Source organism: Mastacembelus armatus, chromosome 21, assembly GCF_900324485.2.
Source record: "Mastacembelus armatus chromosome 21, fMasArm1.2, whole genome shotgun sequence".
NCBI classification, from domain to species: domain Eukaryota; kingdom Metazoa; phylum Chordata; class Actinopteri; order Synbranchiformes; family Mastacembelidae; genus Mastacembelus; species Mastacembelus armatus.
In genome coordinates this window covers 9,686,712-9,703,374 of record NC_046653.1, presented here as the reverse complement: position 1 = coordinate 9,703,374, position 16,663 = coordinate 9,686,712, and the positions used below count along the sequence as shown (strand labels likewise).

Here is a 16,663-nt window from a genome sequence, read left to right as displayed (position 1 = left end):
TCCTTTACCGAATTTCAGGGCTTCTATCACTGCCACCACCTCAGCTCTTTGAGCTGACTGTTGTCCTTCCAGTCTTTCTGAGATTCTGGTTTCGTAGTTTCCCTCTACTTCCTCTATTACTGCATACGGCACCTTCAGTCCTTCCTTCTCATCCCTGAAACAGTACCCGTCTGTATATAGCTGTCGTGCTCCTGGGATTGGTGTTTCCCTCAGATCTGGTCTCACCTTTTCTTCCTTAGTGACCCTATCTGCGCATAGGTGTGGTTCCCCTATTCCTATGCTCTCTGCCATATTAATCCCTTCATGTGTGAATGTGATGTTAGGTGCTTCCAGGATTCTGCTCAGTCTCTGCTGCCTCAGTGAGGTAAGGGTGAATGACTGTGAGTTTACATACGCCACTATACTATGTGGGGTCAGTACCTGTAGCGGATGCCCCATGACTATGTGTGTAGTTTTCTGTAGGGTTTTTGCTATCCCTGCTGCGTGTCGAGTGCATGTGTGGTGTCTTTTCTCCATGCTGTCTAGCATTACGCTGATGTACACCAATACCTTCCTAGTCCCCCCTTTTTCTGAAACAGGACGCCGTTCGCAACTGCGTCCATGACAGAAACGTCGAGGAAGAACGGGAGGGAATAGTCCGGTATGGTGAGGTCAGCAGCCATCGAGAGAGCCTGTTTGAGGCGGACAAACGCCCGTTCAGCGTCCAAAGTCCAGTTCAGTCGGGCTGAGAGGTTTCTCGTTCCCTTATCTTTGACGAGGTGGCGGAGTGGCTGGGTGAGACCGGTATAGTCAGGAATGTAAGTGCGGCTGTAGCCAGTAAGACCCAAGAAAGAAAGCATGTCTTTAATGGACAGCGGCTTAGGGTGGTGGGGGATGGCAGACCTGTGAGCGGGAGACAGCCCTGTGCCCTTCTGGGAGATCAAGCGACCCAAGAAGGAAATTTGTTTCCTGCAAATTTGCAATTTAGACCTGCTTACCTTAAACCCTCTCTCCGCCAGACACAGCAAAACGGTTTCTGTGGCCTGGAGACAAGCTGTGGCAGAGGGAGCCGCCAGCAGGAGATCGTCAACATACTAGATGAGCGTGGTATTCTCGGGGAGGGAACAGCCTGACAAGGCCTGCTTGAGTACCTGGTTGAAAATTCCTGGAGACAAGGCGAACCCCTGGGGGAGCTGGGTGTAGCGATACTGGGAGCCCTGGTAAGTGAAGGAGAAAATATGGTAGTTTATGCAGGTAAACCAGGACTGGTCTGGGTTCAGGTTGGTGAGAGCCACAAAAGGGTTTGGTACAGGAACTGTGGGGGTCACCAGGACGTCATTGATGGCGCGGAGGTCATGAGCCATACGGTACTTCCCTGTGCCTTTTTTCTCCACCGGTAAAATGGGAGTATTCCAGTTGGAGTAGGAGGGCTCGAGGACACCTGCCTCCAAAAGGCCTTCAATGGTGTCACAGATCCCTTCAGCGGCTTGCGGTTTATGGGGGTACTGCTGGACCCACAACGGGGAGTCCGTGGTCACCTCGAATGTAACTGGAGGGCAGTCCGTGAGGCCGACATCTGTCAGGGACTGTGCCCAGAGATGTGGCGGCAAAGAATCCAGCAGACCTGCTGCTAGATGGTGGTTCGTTTTCTCTCGACCATGGTGTTTGGTGACCTGTTGGTGTTCCAGGACCGCAGATTCTGTGGCCGATGTCTTTATGCAGAACGTCTTAATAGGTGGAGCGTAGAGGACCCCAGGCAGCTGCGTAGGCTGCCACGCGTCCTGTTTTAGGGCTCTTTTCAGGATTCCGCCAAGCTCCTTGGCCTCATGAGTGGGGTGTAGTGCGAGAGAGACATAAGGTGCACTGTCCTCCTCCATCCTGAACCAGGGTACTTGAGCCGGAAGCAGCCGAACTGCGGCCACTACCCCCTCGGGGACAACATAAATGTTTTCTGTGTCGATGCTCTATTCGTCTCCCTCGACCTGTTCCTCGAATTGTTCCCTGTACCAATCGGTTTGGAGCCTGTCGTAGAAGAGGGTGACGTAGGGCTCGAGGAGCGAGATCCAAGGGCGCCACCGCTGGAAAACAGATAGAATGCCCGGCTGGTCTGGTGGTTCAGGGCAGAGTTTAGCCCAATATATGTCCGTACTGTCCTCTTCTAGCGGCTGCAAAAGACATTGTTTGTGTGCCATTGCATGTGTTCCGGAGCAAGGGAGACGTGTCCCATCAGGGAGTGTCACTGTGAGTCCATCAGGGGTGCACAGAATTGATGCACCCAGTTTGATGAGAAGGTCTCTGCCCAGGAGGTTAACTGGCGTGCCTGGAGAAAACACAAAGGGATGTGTCACTATTTGGGGACCCACTTGGGTGGTCAGTGGGACCGTGAGTGGCAGAGTCTGTTTCTTCCCCGAGAAGCCCATGACTGTAGGGTGATGAGTCGAGAAGGTGGAGTTGGCCATGTTATTGAGGGTGGAACATGTGGCCCCTGTGTCAACTAGAAATGGCAGGTACATAGTGTTGACCCGCACGGACAGCATTGGATCTGCCGTGGTGTTGCTGTCCGGGTTTCTCGGTGGAAAGCGTCAATTTTGGTGGGAATCCTCCCACCCATAGTGGAAGTCCCAGTCCATCACCGTCATATTGTGCGCGGGGGGCCCACCTCCGCCGGAGCTTGGGAAGCCGCCCCGATATCCCCTCCCTCGCTCCATGGCTTTGATATGAGGGCAGTTCTTGACCCAATGTCCTGTCTCTTCGCAGTAGTAACATCCCCCGCGTCCTCTCCATCCACCTCTCCCCCATCTCGGACCATTCCCAAAGCCACCCCGACTCTGTAGAGGGTGTTGAGGCTCCCAGGGTGGAACGGGGAACAGGTCGGGGGCCTCCGGAGCATCCATGCCCCACTGCCACATGACCTTGCTGGGGTCCTCTTTCTTATCCTTTTTCTTTTCATTAACTTTCTGCCTGGCATCAGCCAGTTGCAGTCTCAGCAGTTGCATTTGCAGGTCTTTGGTCTGATCATGTTCCCTTTGGTGTTGTTCCTGACCGCACTGGTTAAGGTCACTTCCTTATTAGGTAAAACTGTCCAATTCCCTTAGCAACAGCTATGCTGCAGGCGCACCCTATATCTGAGGGTCACATTGTCTTACACAAAGAGGTGGTTACAGGGCGTGGCTGTTGTCTCTACATACCATACTTAATTCATACTAGCAGGACCTATACAACTTTATGCCTTAAATCCTATATTCTATGAAACCCTTTTGTCAGGTAGTTGCTGCATTCCCACAAATGGCATATGCAGGTGTGTCTCAGGATGAATAGTGATTTACCTGAGAAGACAAAAGAGGCACACAACGACCAGACAAAGAACCGCATAATGAGCCTTTCCATCAATGTAGCTGAGAGGGGATTAATGCAGAGCAATACAATACAATGCAGAGCCAAATGTTTGTCATTTCAGTTGTGTTTTTCCTCTGAGGACAAACTAAACTATTCGTGTCTGTGTGGAATATAAGAAGCGCTTCTTCACCCGCGTAATGTAACATCATCCAAACGCACAGAAACAGTGAGTAAATTCTATGATGAAGTTTGACGTTTTATGTCATTTCTCGGGGGCGTGTACAGAATTACCTGGTTCACCTCAGATTATTTCCATGTGAACAGTGTGCTCAGTGCGAGGTGGGGATCAAATTAGCTATAATGAGGTGAGACAGGAGAAAACGTACTTCTCCTTACGTTCATACAGATTAAATAAAAAGTGATGATTTGTTTTTGACTTGAATTGTTTCATTTAAAAGAAGACATTTCAAGCTTTCTAGCCATATATTTCTTATTTTTATGAGGCTAGTATTCGCTAACATTCTGGTTGTTTTATTTACGTGTCTGTGAAGAGAGATGACAGAGACAGAGGAGACAGAGAGTGCACCCTGTCTGCTTTCTTTATTTTACAAAAGCAGTGTTTTGTTATTATGTATGTATACAACTAAAACTAGACCCTTTACAGATTCTAAGGATATATTGCTTTTATCTGTACGATCAAAACTGACGGAGTAATTTAAGTTTGTTTCAGCGTTATCAGGAGGTCAGGTTCATGACTCCACCATAAGAAAGACTGGGCAAAAATGGTCTGCATGCCAGAGTTCCAAGACGAAAACCGCTGCTTAGCAAAAAGAACATAAAGGCTCGTTTCAGTTTTGCCAGAAAACATCTTGATGATCCCCAAGACTTTTGGGAAAATACTCTGTGGACTGACGAGACAAAAGTTGAACTTTTTGGAAGGTGTGTGTCCCATTTCGTCTGGTGTAAAAGTAACACCGCATTTCAGAAAAAGAACATCATATCAACAGTAAAATATCGTGGTGGTAGTGTGATGGTCTGGGGCTGTTTTGCTGCTTCAGGACCTGGAAGACTTGCTGTGATAAATGGAACCATGAATTCTGCTGTTTACCAAAAAATCCTGAAGGAGAATGTCTGGCCATCAGTTCGTGACTTCAAGCTGAAGCGAACTTGGGTTCTGCAGCAGGACAATGATCCAGAACACACCAGCAAGTCCACCTCTGGAAATCGCCCGGCCACTCACTAGGCTAACTTCTACTAAGATCCTCTTCACCTGGACTCTGGAAGCTAAGATGGCGTTCCAGAACCTCAGAGATTCACCTCAGCGCCAATCCTCATTCAACCAGACCCATCCCGGCAGTTCATGGTTGAGGTGGATGCTTCCGACATAGGTCCTGTGTCAGTGGGCGGAGTCAGATCAAAAACTTCATCCCTGTGTTTTTTTTTTTCTAGGAGGCTCTCACCAGCAGAACAAAACTATGATGTGGGGAACCGGGAACTCCTCGCCATCAAGCTTGCTCTCAAGGAGTGGGTGACACTGGCTGGAAGGGGCAGAGCAACCATTCATAGTTTGGACTGATCACAAGAACCTGGAATACCTGCAATTGGCCAAACGACCGAATGCCCACCAAGCCAGATGGGCGCAGTTTCTCAGCTGTTTTGACTTTACGGTCTCCTATCGGCCGGGCTCAAAGGATACTAAGTTGGATACCCTCTCCTACCAGTTTGCTGACTCAGGTTCCGGAGCCCATCTTCCCTGCCAGCTGCGTGGTAGCAGCAGGCACGTGGGAAATTGAGAAGCAGGTGAGGGAGGCCCAACACCCTGGCTACTAATCTCTTTGTCCCCATTTCTGTCTGCTCACAGGTACTCCCGTGGGCCCATGCCTCTAAGGTTACCTGTCATCCTGGCGTGACCTGGACCCGGAACATAGTCCAATGCCGGTTCTGGTGGCCAGCCATGGACTCAGACATCCGGGGTTTTGTGAAGGCCTACACTGTCTGCGCACAAGGCAAGACGTCCCATCAGCCGGCGACAGGCCTCCTGCACCCTTTGCCCATCTCTTCGCAGCCATGGTCATGCATTGCCCTGGATTTCATCACTGGCCTCCCACCTTCCCAAGGTAACATGGTCATCTTCACCATTGTTGATCAGTTTTCCAAAGCTGTGCATTTTGTCCCTCTCCTTAAACTCCGCACAGCTCTGGAGACCGCTCACCTTCATACAGACCACGTCTTCCACCTGCATGGCATTCCCCAGGATGTGGTCTCTGACTGTGGGAGCCAGTTTACATCCCAAGTGTATTGGGCGTTCTGCAAGGGCTTGGGGGCTATGGTCAGTTTATCCTCTGGTTTCCATCCACAGAGTAATGGCCAGGCCGAGCACGTGAACCAGGAGCTTGAGGCTGCTTTCAGATATGTGACAGCAACCAACCCCACCTCCTGGAGCTCCTACATCCCATGGATAGAATACACTCATAACTCACAGGTTAGCTCGGCCACAGGCCTGACCCCCTTTGAGGCCTCAATTGGATATCTGCCTCCCCTTTTACCTTCCCAGGATGAGGAGATTGCTGACCTGTCGGTCCAGCATCACCTCCACCGCTCCCACCGCCTCTGGAATCAGAGGCGCTCCAGAGACCAGAATCGGTGGTTGGCCGACCGCCACAGGACACCGGGTCCCTGGTACCAGGTTGGGGATTCGATTTGGCTGTTTTCAAAGAATGTACCCCTGAAGACGGTAGACGGAAGTTTTCACCCCGCCACATAGGGCCTTTCAAAATCACCAGGCTCATGAACCTGTGGCGGTCCGTCTGGCCCTTACGCCATCCATGCGAATTCACCTGGTGTTCCACGTCTCTCAGGTCAAACCGGTTTTGCTCAGCCCAGTGCATTCCCTAGCCATAAAAGCTCTGGTTCCCGATGGTCATATTGGTCATACTATTTAGGATTCCTCTCGCTCTGTCACCATTCGCAACAGACGTTATCTATATGAGACAGCTGCATTTAAGGAGGGCCTGTCTTCTCAAACATTTAATCTCACACTTCAGCTGTGTGCAACACTAAGACAACTGGACATATACTAACAAACAATGAACAATTTAACTTTTTCAAAACATTGCATCCTTTACTCTAAACACTGTTTATCAGTTTGACATGTTTGTTTTGGAGGATTATCCCAAAATGATCAATACATCTCTCTTTCTGGCTTCAATGAAACAGTCAACTACAGAGTCACACTTTTCTCTCTCACTTTATTAAGCTATTGTATCATTTTAGTAGTAAATGTGTCCATCATTTTAACCATAATCCTGGATGGAAACATACATGAACCAATGTACATTTGTTTGTGTAACATGTGCATTAATGAACTTTATGGGACTGCAGGTTTTTACCCTAAATTCACTTCAGATCTTCTGTCTGATATTCAGGTAATATCATATGCAGGTTGTCTTTTGCAAATCTATGTTATATATTCCTCTGCAATGGTTGGCTACTCTGTTTTAGCTCTAATGTCTTATGACAGATATGTGGCCATATGTCGACCACTGGAGTATCACTCTGTTATGTCTCTGAGAAGGACTGCAGTGTTAGTCAGTTTGGCCTGGTTTGTATCTTTCTGCCGTATGACTGTGAGCATAAGTTTGACATCCAAACTGAAATTATGTGGCTCACACATTCAGAAATTCTACTGTGACAATGGGTCAGTTATTAAACTTGCTTGTAGTTCAACAACAACAAATGATATAGTTAGATTGATTTATATTTGTTTCGATTGTGGTCATGTCCTCTTTATTTTAGGTTCATATGTGCAGCTGGTAAAATCAGCTGTAAAATCCAGAGAGAGCAGGAGAAAGTTTACACAGACATGTGTGCCACATTTATTAAGTTTGTTTAATGTCACAGCTACTTTGCTTTTTGATCACATGTATTCAAGGTATGGATCAGCATCTGTGCCACAGAGTGTAAAGAATTTCATGGCCATAGAATTTCTGTTATTCCCACCTATACTCAACCCTGTTATTTATGGGCTGGTCCTGACTAAAATTCGAGGTAAAATAACATCTTTATGCATGAAGGCAGGTCAAAGGTTTAAATTGAGACTCAAGGCTTCATCTGTGTAACAATGGAGAAATAACTCTGTCTAAACAAAGTGTATGTTATAACAACTTTTCATTTTTGTTCTATTCTTACTTTTCTATACCTCATTAACAAGACTATTGTTGAATTTCGGTTGGGGCTAAAAAGAATTATTATAGTATTAAAATGTAGAGAAAAACATCAAATCTTAAGCAATAATAAACAAGAACTGATATTCTTTGGACCCTATCTGTCTTACAACATGATTATAGTTGTAAAAGTATGATCACCCTATTCTACTGCAATTGAAACTCAAATGTGTTAATACTGCATCAATAGAATGGTACACATATCCACAAAGCATTAAATTTATTCTTAAACTACACCTGTACTATTGCAGTTATTAGTGTGTAGAGTGTAAAGAATTTCATGGCCATACAATTTCTGTTAATCCCACCTATACTCAACCCTGTTATTTATGGGCTGGTCCTGACTAAAATTAGAGGTAGAATAATATATTTGTGCATGAAGGCAGGTCAAAGGTTTAAATTGAGACTCAAGGTTTAATCTCCATAATCATGAAGTAATCATTCTGACTTGTTTTTTTTTTGGTTTTTTTTGTGATTCTCCTGTTTAACTCAGGATTTTGTAATGTTAATGATCTGAAACACAATTATTATGGGATTCCCACCAGAAAAAAGCATATGTAACTGCATTTTTTTTGTTTTTGTACAAAACTCACTAACTCACTAACAAAGTTGATGTTGGAATTATCTTATATTGTTTAAATTATGGCTAAAAGAGTTATTATAGTTAAAAAAAAAGGTATTTTGGTCTGCTATTTGGTCAGTTAGGGGCCCGTCTTTGTCACAGTTAAAGCTGTAAATAAAATGTGATTTCTCTTTTCTAAATTCTATGACACTGAGACTAACTGTGTAAATTTGTTTAATAATACTGCATTAACAAGAGGGTACAAATATCTGTTAAATTATAATTATCACAAAGGGCACAATGACCAATTAGAGATTTTGAACCATAGTGTTAGCTCTGTCCACCAACATCAAAACACCAAATATGGGAATATCTTTTGAAAGAAAGGTTTTCTGCCCTCAGCAGAGTTTCAGCCATGTAAAATTGACACCAAGGTGCACTGACATTGTTCTGCTGGCACATGGAGGCTCAACAACATGTTGGCGCAGGACACTTTATAGTTGATTTCTCCCATAGTTTGGCAACCATTAAATTGTTAATCTTGCTTGTAGTTCAACAGCAGCAAACTTTATTACACATCACATCCACAGCATAGAATAGAATAGAGACTCCTCGAGCTTATCCACAACTATCCACATTTATACAATGTTTCAGTAGGCTCCACAGTGACAAATTTGTATGTCAGAGTAGCTGGTCACACATTGCTGAAGTTCTAGCAGTAGATGTGTAAACCTGATGAAATTCCCTTTTCAGTCATGGATTATCAGGTCTTAGTCTGCCCCCTAGCAGTTAAAGCTTGCAGACATATTCAAGGAAATATGTGAACCATGACACCAATCATGTTGCCACTGTCTTCCCATACATGTTGGTAAAAAAACAGTAATGCCCCAGCTGTAGATATAACAGGAGCTCTAGACAACATCAGTCACAGGATTTTGTGTGTGGGCCCAAATTTAATGCAGGAGTATAAACAAGTGTTTAAGTCAGTTTTGATATTAGTGCATGTGAAGGTACAGCTGCTGCTTTAATAAACTGACTTTATTGGGCTTGCCAGGTTTATTTTTCATATTGATATTTGTAGATTTCTCTGTATTTGAGATATAAAGTCTCCAAGTGGTGTCTTGTTTGACTTCATAATGTCAGAAGCTAATCTTGTGAAAAGAATCAGCCCTAGTGCTGGTAAAGCTAAAGGCAAGATATTGCTCATCTTCTTTGCTTGTCTCTCTTTTTGACACCTGTGACATTTACGGTTTCACTTTGTCTTATGCTTTACATTACAGTCCTTTCACAAACATTTCCATATTGTCCAACCCAGGAAGGCAGGAAGAGGAGGAGGTGGTCGGTCTGTATTGAGCACAGGCTAGAATTAAATACCCTAGTTTAATATATCCTGCAGAACACAGTGTAGCTAACTCTAAAATACTTTGCATAGATCATCAAATGTCAAAGTCTGGAAGCTATTTTCACTCTTGCACAATCATTGCACTCCACATTCTTCTGATCAGTCGTAATTATACAACTGACATTTGGTGATTTCTAGAGCAAAAGAAAACCTTGTTTAGCAGGTGGTGTGTATCTCAGAAGGTTGAAACAAAAGAAGAACTCAAATGACTGATTCTTCTAGAAGAGTGTAGAAATTGTGTTCTGGAAGCTGTTTCAACATGCTTGAGTAAGCAGAAAGTTTCTAAAGTGGAGGATGTGGCCATGCTTGCTGATGAGTATGTTTTGCACCATAAAGTTGTGTTCAGTGCTGTATCTCAATAACCTAGGAGGTTGGCTGGTAATAACTCAGGTCCCTCAGTTACTGTTAGTAAGTCTGTTAATGATCGAATTTCTCTAAGAAGAAAACTGCAAAGACTGTAGGACTGATAACTTCTGTTCTGATGCATTTTGATGTAGAGAATGTGGAGCTGGGTCCCAGCCTATATACTAAAGATGAGTCTGGCCTGGGAAGAATCAGAATAAAATTTTTTTTGCCGGGTACAGCAATAAACACTTTACAGTACTAGGAATTTGTCTTGTTGTCTGATGCAAATATATATGCAGATATGAAGTATGTACACAATTTTAGAATAAACTAGAATAAAATAAAATAAATACTATATACATAAAAATGAGTTTTCATGAAAAGTAGTGCAATTTAGAAGGTGAGAATGACTAAGTTTGGCTCTTGGCTACGTGTCTCTGGGTCCTGGAGACATACAGCTTCTGGAGAGATGGAAGACTGTAGCCAATCACCTTCTCAGCAGAGTGGATGACACACTGCAGCGTGGCCTTGTCCCTGGCCATGGCTGCAGCAAACCAGACCGTGATGGAGGATGTGAGGATAGATTTGATGGTGGCAATGTAGAAGGTCACCAACATCTTTGAAGGGAGGTGAAATTTCTTCAGTTGCTGCAGGAAGCGGACGGACTCAACAGCAGTCACCGGAGTGTCGCAGAGGATGACAGGGGGGTTTGGGTCCTTCCTGAAAATCCACTATCATATCCACTGTCTTGAGAGAGTTTCTTTTTGGAGACTGGGATGATGGCTGAGGTCTTGAAGCAGGCTGGCACATGGCAGGTCTCCAGTGAGGTGTTAAAAATGTCTGTAAATGCTGGGGACAGCTGATTGGCACAGTCCATCAGGGTGGATGGGGAGACAGAGTCCGGGCCTGTAACCTTGTGAGGGTTCAGTTGTTTAAACGTTAGTCTGTTCATGTCTCCCTCTTTGATGGTGAGAGGTGTGTTCCTCTCTCTTGAGAGTTACCTGAATCAACCCTAACAATATGCTTTGTCAAAAAGGAAGGTTTTAAGTCTAGCCTTAAAAGTACAGAGAGTGTCTGCCTCCTGAACCTAGACTGGGAGCTGGTTCCACAGGGGAGGGGCTTGATAGCTAAAGGCTCCACCTCCCATTCTACTTTTGGAAACTCTGGGAACCACAAGTTGACCTGCACTCAAAGTACTGTGAGATCTTTAAGGTATGAAGGAGCTTGATCATGAAGGGATTTGTATGTGAGGAGAAGGATTTTATTTCTATTCTGGATTTTGCAGGGAGCCAATGAAGAGAAGCTAGTATAGGAGAAATATGATCTGTCTTGCTAGTTCCAGTCATGACTCTGGCTGCAGCATTCTGGATTAACTGGAGGCTTTTTATGGAGTTACTGGGACATCCAGATATTAACGAGTTATAGTAGTCTAGCATTGAAACAACAAATCATGAACTAGTTTTTCTGCATCATTTTGAGACAAGATGTTCCTAATTTTTGCAATATTGTGCAAGTGAAAGAAGGCAGTTCTAGAGATTTGCGTTATGTGTGACTTAAAGGACATATCTTGGTCAAAATTAATTCCAAGGTTTTTCACAGTAGTGTACAGTATTCCTGTATTGTTAGAAAAGCTGTTGTCTGAGGTTTTTAGGCCCAAATACAATAAATTCTGTTTTCTCTGAGTTTAAAAGTAAAAAGTTAGACATGCCCGCAGTCTGGTTTACTGGTATGTGCTATTGGGTTTCATAGATAGATAAAGCTGAGTGTCATCTGCATAGCAGTGGTAATTAAAAGAGTGCTTCCTAATAACATCGCCTAAAGTAAGCATGTATAAGGTGCACAGAATCGGTCCTAGCACAGAACCTTGTGGAACTCCATGACTAATGTTTGTGCACATGGAAGGTTCATCATGAACATGAATAAATTGGAATCTGTCCAATAAATAAAATTGGAACCATTTTAACTCTCTTCATTGATTCCAATCACATGCTCCAGTCTCTGTAATAAGATGCTGTGGTCGATGGTGTCAAATGCAGCACTAAGGTCTAGCAGGACAAATATAGAAACAAGTCCATTATCTGAGGCTAAGAGAAGATCATTGGTGACTTTTAACAGTGCTGTTTCTGTACTATGATGTGCTCTAAATCCTGATTGAAAATCTTAAAATAGTTCATTTCTGTTTAAGTGGTCTGATAGCTGCTTAGCAACCGCTTTTTCAAGGATTTTAGAAATAAATGGTAGGTTGGATATTGGTCTGTAATTAGCTAAGACTCCACCACTTCCTTTTCTAGCCTTTGTGATGCCTGCTTTAAGGTATGGATATGTGAACTGTACCATGGAGCTAATCTCCTCTGATTAACTAACTTCTTTTTCAGAGGGGCCACAGTATCAAGTGTTTCACGAGGCTGCAGCACTGTCAGCAACATAATCAATTTGGTAGGGAGGCAGCTGCTGTCCACTGTGTTGGCACATGGCATAGAAGTATGTCCACTGTGTTGGCACATGGCATAGAAGTAAATAAAGATGGAATTATTTTCTTAAATCTATTAACAGCATTGTCAGATAAACATCTAGTGGAATTTTCTTCCAAATACTGCATGATCCATTATCTTAAATTTAAAAGTTATTAACGAATGGGGGAAGGATTTGGAGGAAAAATTATTAAGTGTTCAATTTCAATGCCATATGTCAGAACAAGATCAGGGTGTGATTGAAGTAGTGGGAGGGCTTGTTAATATTTTGAGTGAAACCAAATGAATCTAATATCGAATTAAATGCAGTGCTGAGACTATATTTTTCAACATCTACATGAATGTTAAAATCTTGCACAATGATGACTGTCTGAACTAAGCACTAAATCAGACAGGAAGTCTGGAAATTCAGTTAAAAACTTCTGAGTAAGGGTAAACTGAGTAAGGGATAGGTGGACGGTACACAATGACAAGTAGAACTGTTTTTTGTGTTTTCGAGTTTGGATGTGAGAGACTAAGAGTGAGGCTCTCAAATGAGTTATAATTGTTCTGAGGATCAAAGTTTAATCATATGTTTGAGTGGAAGATAGCAGCTATTTTGACCTGTACGTCGAGGAACATGACAATTTTTATGACTGAGGGGGGTTGATTCATTCAGATTGACATATTCATCCTGCTGCAGCCAGGTTTCTGTGAGACAGAATAAGTCAATTTGGTGATCGGTTATCAAATCATTTACTAACAGAAATTTAGACGAAAGAGATATTTAATATTTACTAATCAATAACTGACTGTTCTGTTTTTCTCTTCAGCAAGAGTAGTCTTAATTAGGCCCGAGCAAGGACCGAGGTCCCAGCGCAGGGACTATTATAATTGCTCAATGGGCAAGGGACGAATAAGCGGGGGGGGCGGTTTCTGGCTTCCTCTACTGTCTCCCCACACCCCACCATGACGTTACTGGGCGTTAGACCTTTCCGAAAATGTATAGTGTGTCGCTGCCGCGCGGCCGTGGGCCTGGAAATCGTTAGGATTATTATTTTTAGGCCCGAGCAAGGACCGAGGTCCCAGCGCAGGGACTATTATAATCGCTCAATGGGCAAGGGACGAATAAGCGGGGGGGGCGGTTTCTGGCTTCCTCTACCGTCTCCCCACACCCCACCATGACGTTACTGGGCGTTAGACCTTTCCGAAAATGTATAGTGTGTCGCTGCCGCGCGGCCGTGGGCCTGGAAATCGTTAGGATTATTATTAGGCCCGAGCAAGGACCGAGGTCCCAGCGCAGGGACTATTATAATCGCTCAACGGGCAAGGGACGAATAAGCGGGGGGGGGCGGTTTCTGGCTTCATCTACCGTCTCCCCGCACCCCACCATGACGTTACTGGGCGTTAGACCTTTCCGAAAATGTATAGTGTGTCGCTGCCGCGCGGCCGTGGGCCTGGAAATCGTTAGGATTATTATTATTTTTTTTTTTTTTTATTATTCTATTTTTACCGATTCAACCTCAAATTTGACCCCCTGAACGTGTGTGAAAACTCACCAAAATTTGCACCCCACTCACAATCGCGTGAAAATTTGATATTTTATGGGTTTCATAAACGACCTCAAAAGAATGGCTCTGCGGCGCCCCCGACAAAGGTCGAGATACATTGGGCCTATGGGAGGTCATGTGACACTTTTTTCATCGTACAGTCACCAGCTTTGGCATGTTTATTCTTCATGTCAGGCCAAGCAAGAAAGCTTATTGTGTCCCGGTCGTGTGACCAGCAGGAAGTCCACCAGCTGGGAGTTTATCTCGAGGTCACTGAGTTCGTTGACTTTGCTCACCTCGTATTCTTTCGAACTCCTCCTTGGGCTTTTGACCGATCGAGCTCATTTTTGGCCGGCATCACCTAGACCCATGGGGCTGCAAAAGTTATCCAAATTCTTTGAATAAGTATTACGGTTTTCCATTGGCGGGCGCTGCAAGTTGGCCCAGGCTTTTGGCTCGCCGCCAGTTCTTCAACTTGTAATAACTCTCACACGCATGGTCGGATTGGAATCGGACCAATTGATGAATTGTAGACCCCGGGGGCCTGAGTCCAGGTGATTGAACAAAATCACTGTAGGCCCTATAGCGCCCCCTATATAACAATGTGAATATTTGCATACATTTGTATTGAGAAATACACATTTAGTTTGTCAGAAATGGACCAAAGTTTGCACACAAATCCATTAGGGCATTCTGAGCAAAAAAGCCAATGAGAGCCATGCTCTATTTTCCACGCTCTTGCCTTGGAGATGACACACACCCACCATTCATTTCCTATGGGTTTTACACTTAAAGATGCAAATGCTGTGTTGTCACATTTGAATCACTTACACTCCCCGCAGGCCTGAACCCACGTGACCGATCAAAGTCACAATAGGTGCAGTGGCGCTGCCTTTGTAAGGGCCTTCAAGTTTGAATGTGTGTCTGTATGTGCCTGTATCACTGTGGCTGCAGAGATGTGACCTCTGCAGAGGTTAAAATCCCACACACCTCACCTTTCCGGGTGCAAATTCTCTAAATAAATGTCTCATGCTGCTGCCGTCCTGCATTTCTGTGTCTGTATGTGTGTCTGTATGTGTCTGTATCACTGTGGCCGTAGAGATGTGACCTCTGCAGCGGTTAAAATCCCACACACCTCACCTTTCCGGGTGCAAATTGTCCTCTCACTTAAAAGGCTGCCATTGGATCCACAGTTTCACTTTGGCATTGAATAAATCTTGTGTTTTCTGAGAGACAATACTCTTTTCACCGTGATGTTGTAACACGTGAGCTTTTCATCTCTTCTGTGGCCTGGGGACTTATTCTGTTAATGTCTTAATATGTGTGTCAGTGTGTTTTTGTGTCTCAGGACATCTGGAAATGTGTGTTTACAACTGTTGCACTTTGGTTTCACTCTTTTGAACAACAGACTTTTGACTTGAGTGTTGTTTGGGAGCACGTCCTCTGTTTTGCCAAAAGATGGCAGTAGAGCTCCATGTACCACATTCTTTCTGTGACAATGAATCAACAGACTTGACTTGAGTGTTGTTTGGGAACACATCCTCAGTTCTGCCATTAGATGGCCGTGGAGCTCTATTTTCCACACTTTCTGTGGCAATGGCTCACAATCAGCATGGGATGTTTTAAAATTAAAAGTGTTTTAAACTTAAGGCCTTCTACTTTTGCTCCTGCATTCATGTGTCTCTGTATGTATGTCTGTATGTGTGCCTGTATGTGTGGCTGTATGTGGTCTAAATTCTGCATCCAGTCAAATGAACTTTTACAATGATAAATTTGGAGCTTTGCTGCTCTGTCTGTGTCCACGGGTGTGTGTGACGTTTTGTGTGGCTGAATGTGTTTGTTGATGTGTTAATATGTGTATCTGTGTGCTTTTGTGTCTCCGTTCGTCTGGAAATGTGCAGCTGTGTTTTCAACTGCTGCTGTTTCAGGTCGGCTCCGCGGTTTGAGCTCGGCTTCGACCGCGGGTCGCTCGCGGGGGCGGTGTGCCGGGGGAGGCGGTCCGCTCGAGGCGAGGGCCGATCATCGCCGCTTGCGGCTATATTTTTTTTTTTTTTTTTTTTTTTATTATTCTATTTTTACCGATTCAACCTCAAATTTGACCCCCTGAACGTGTGTGAAAACTCACCAAACTTTGCACCCCCCTCAGAATCGCGTGAAAATTTGATATTTTATGGGTTTCATAAACGACCTCAAAAGAATGGCTCTGCGGCGCCCCCGACAGAGGTCGAGATACATTGGGCCTATGGGAGGTCATGTGACACTTTTTTCATTGTACAGTCACCAGCTTTGGCATGTTTATTCTTCATGATAGGCCAAGCAAGAAAGCTTATCGTGTCCAGGTCGTGTGACCGACAGGAAGTCCACCAGCTGGGGGTTTATCTGGAGGTCATTGAGTTCGTTGATTTTGCTCACCTCGCATTCTTTCGAACTCCTCCTTGGGCTTTTGACCGATCGAGCTCATCTTTGGCCGGCGTCACCTAGACCCATGGGGCTGCAAAAGTTATCCAAATTCTTTGAATAAGTATTACCGTTTTCCTTTGGCGGGCACTGCAAGTTGGCCCAGGTTTTTGGCTCGCCGCCAGTTCTTCAACTTGTAATAACTCTCACGCGCATGGTCGGATTGGAATCGGACCAATTGATGAATTGTACTCCCCGCCGCCCTGGACCCATCTGATTAAACTGAATCGAAATAGGCCCTATAGCGCCCCCTGTATAACGATTTGAAAATTGCCATTCAAACCAAACCATTTACTTTGTCAGAATTGTACCAGATTTGGCACACACGTCCTTTAGGGCGTCCTGATCCTAAAAGCCGA

The 16,663-nt window shown here is 44.6% G+C and overlaps 1 protein-coding gene across 1 annotated transcript; it reads left to right on the top strand.

Moving 5' to 3' along the window:
* Positions 1-2,871: 2,871 nt before the first annotated feature.
* LOC113122931 (olfactory receptor 2A12-like) lies at positions 2,872-7,433 on the top strand. Its single transcript, XM_026294607.1, has 2 exons — positions 2,872-2,905; positions 6,505-7,433. The coding sequence occupies exons 1-2, from the start codon at positions 2,872-2,874 to the stop codon at positions 7,431-7,433; spliced, it is 963 nt and encodes a 320-aa protein (XP_026150392.1).
* The last annotated feature ends 9,230 nt before the right edge of the window (positions 7,434-16,663 follow it).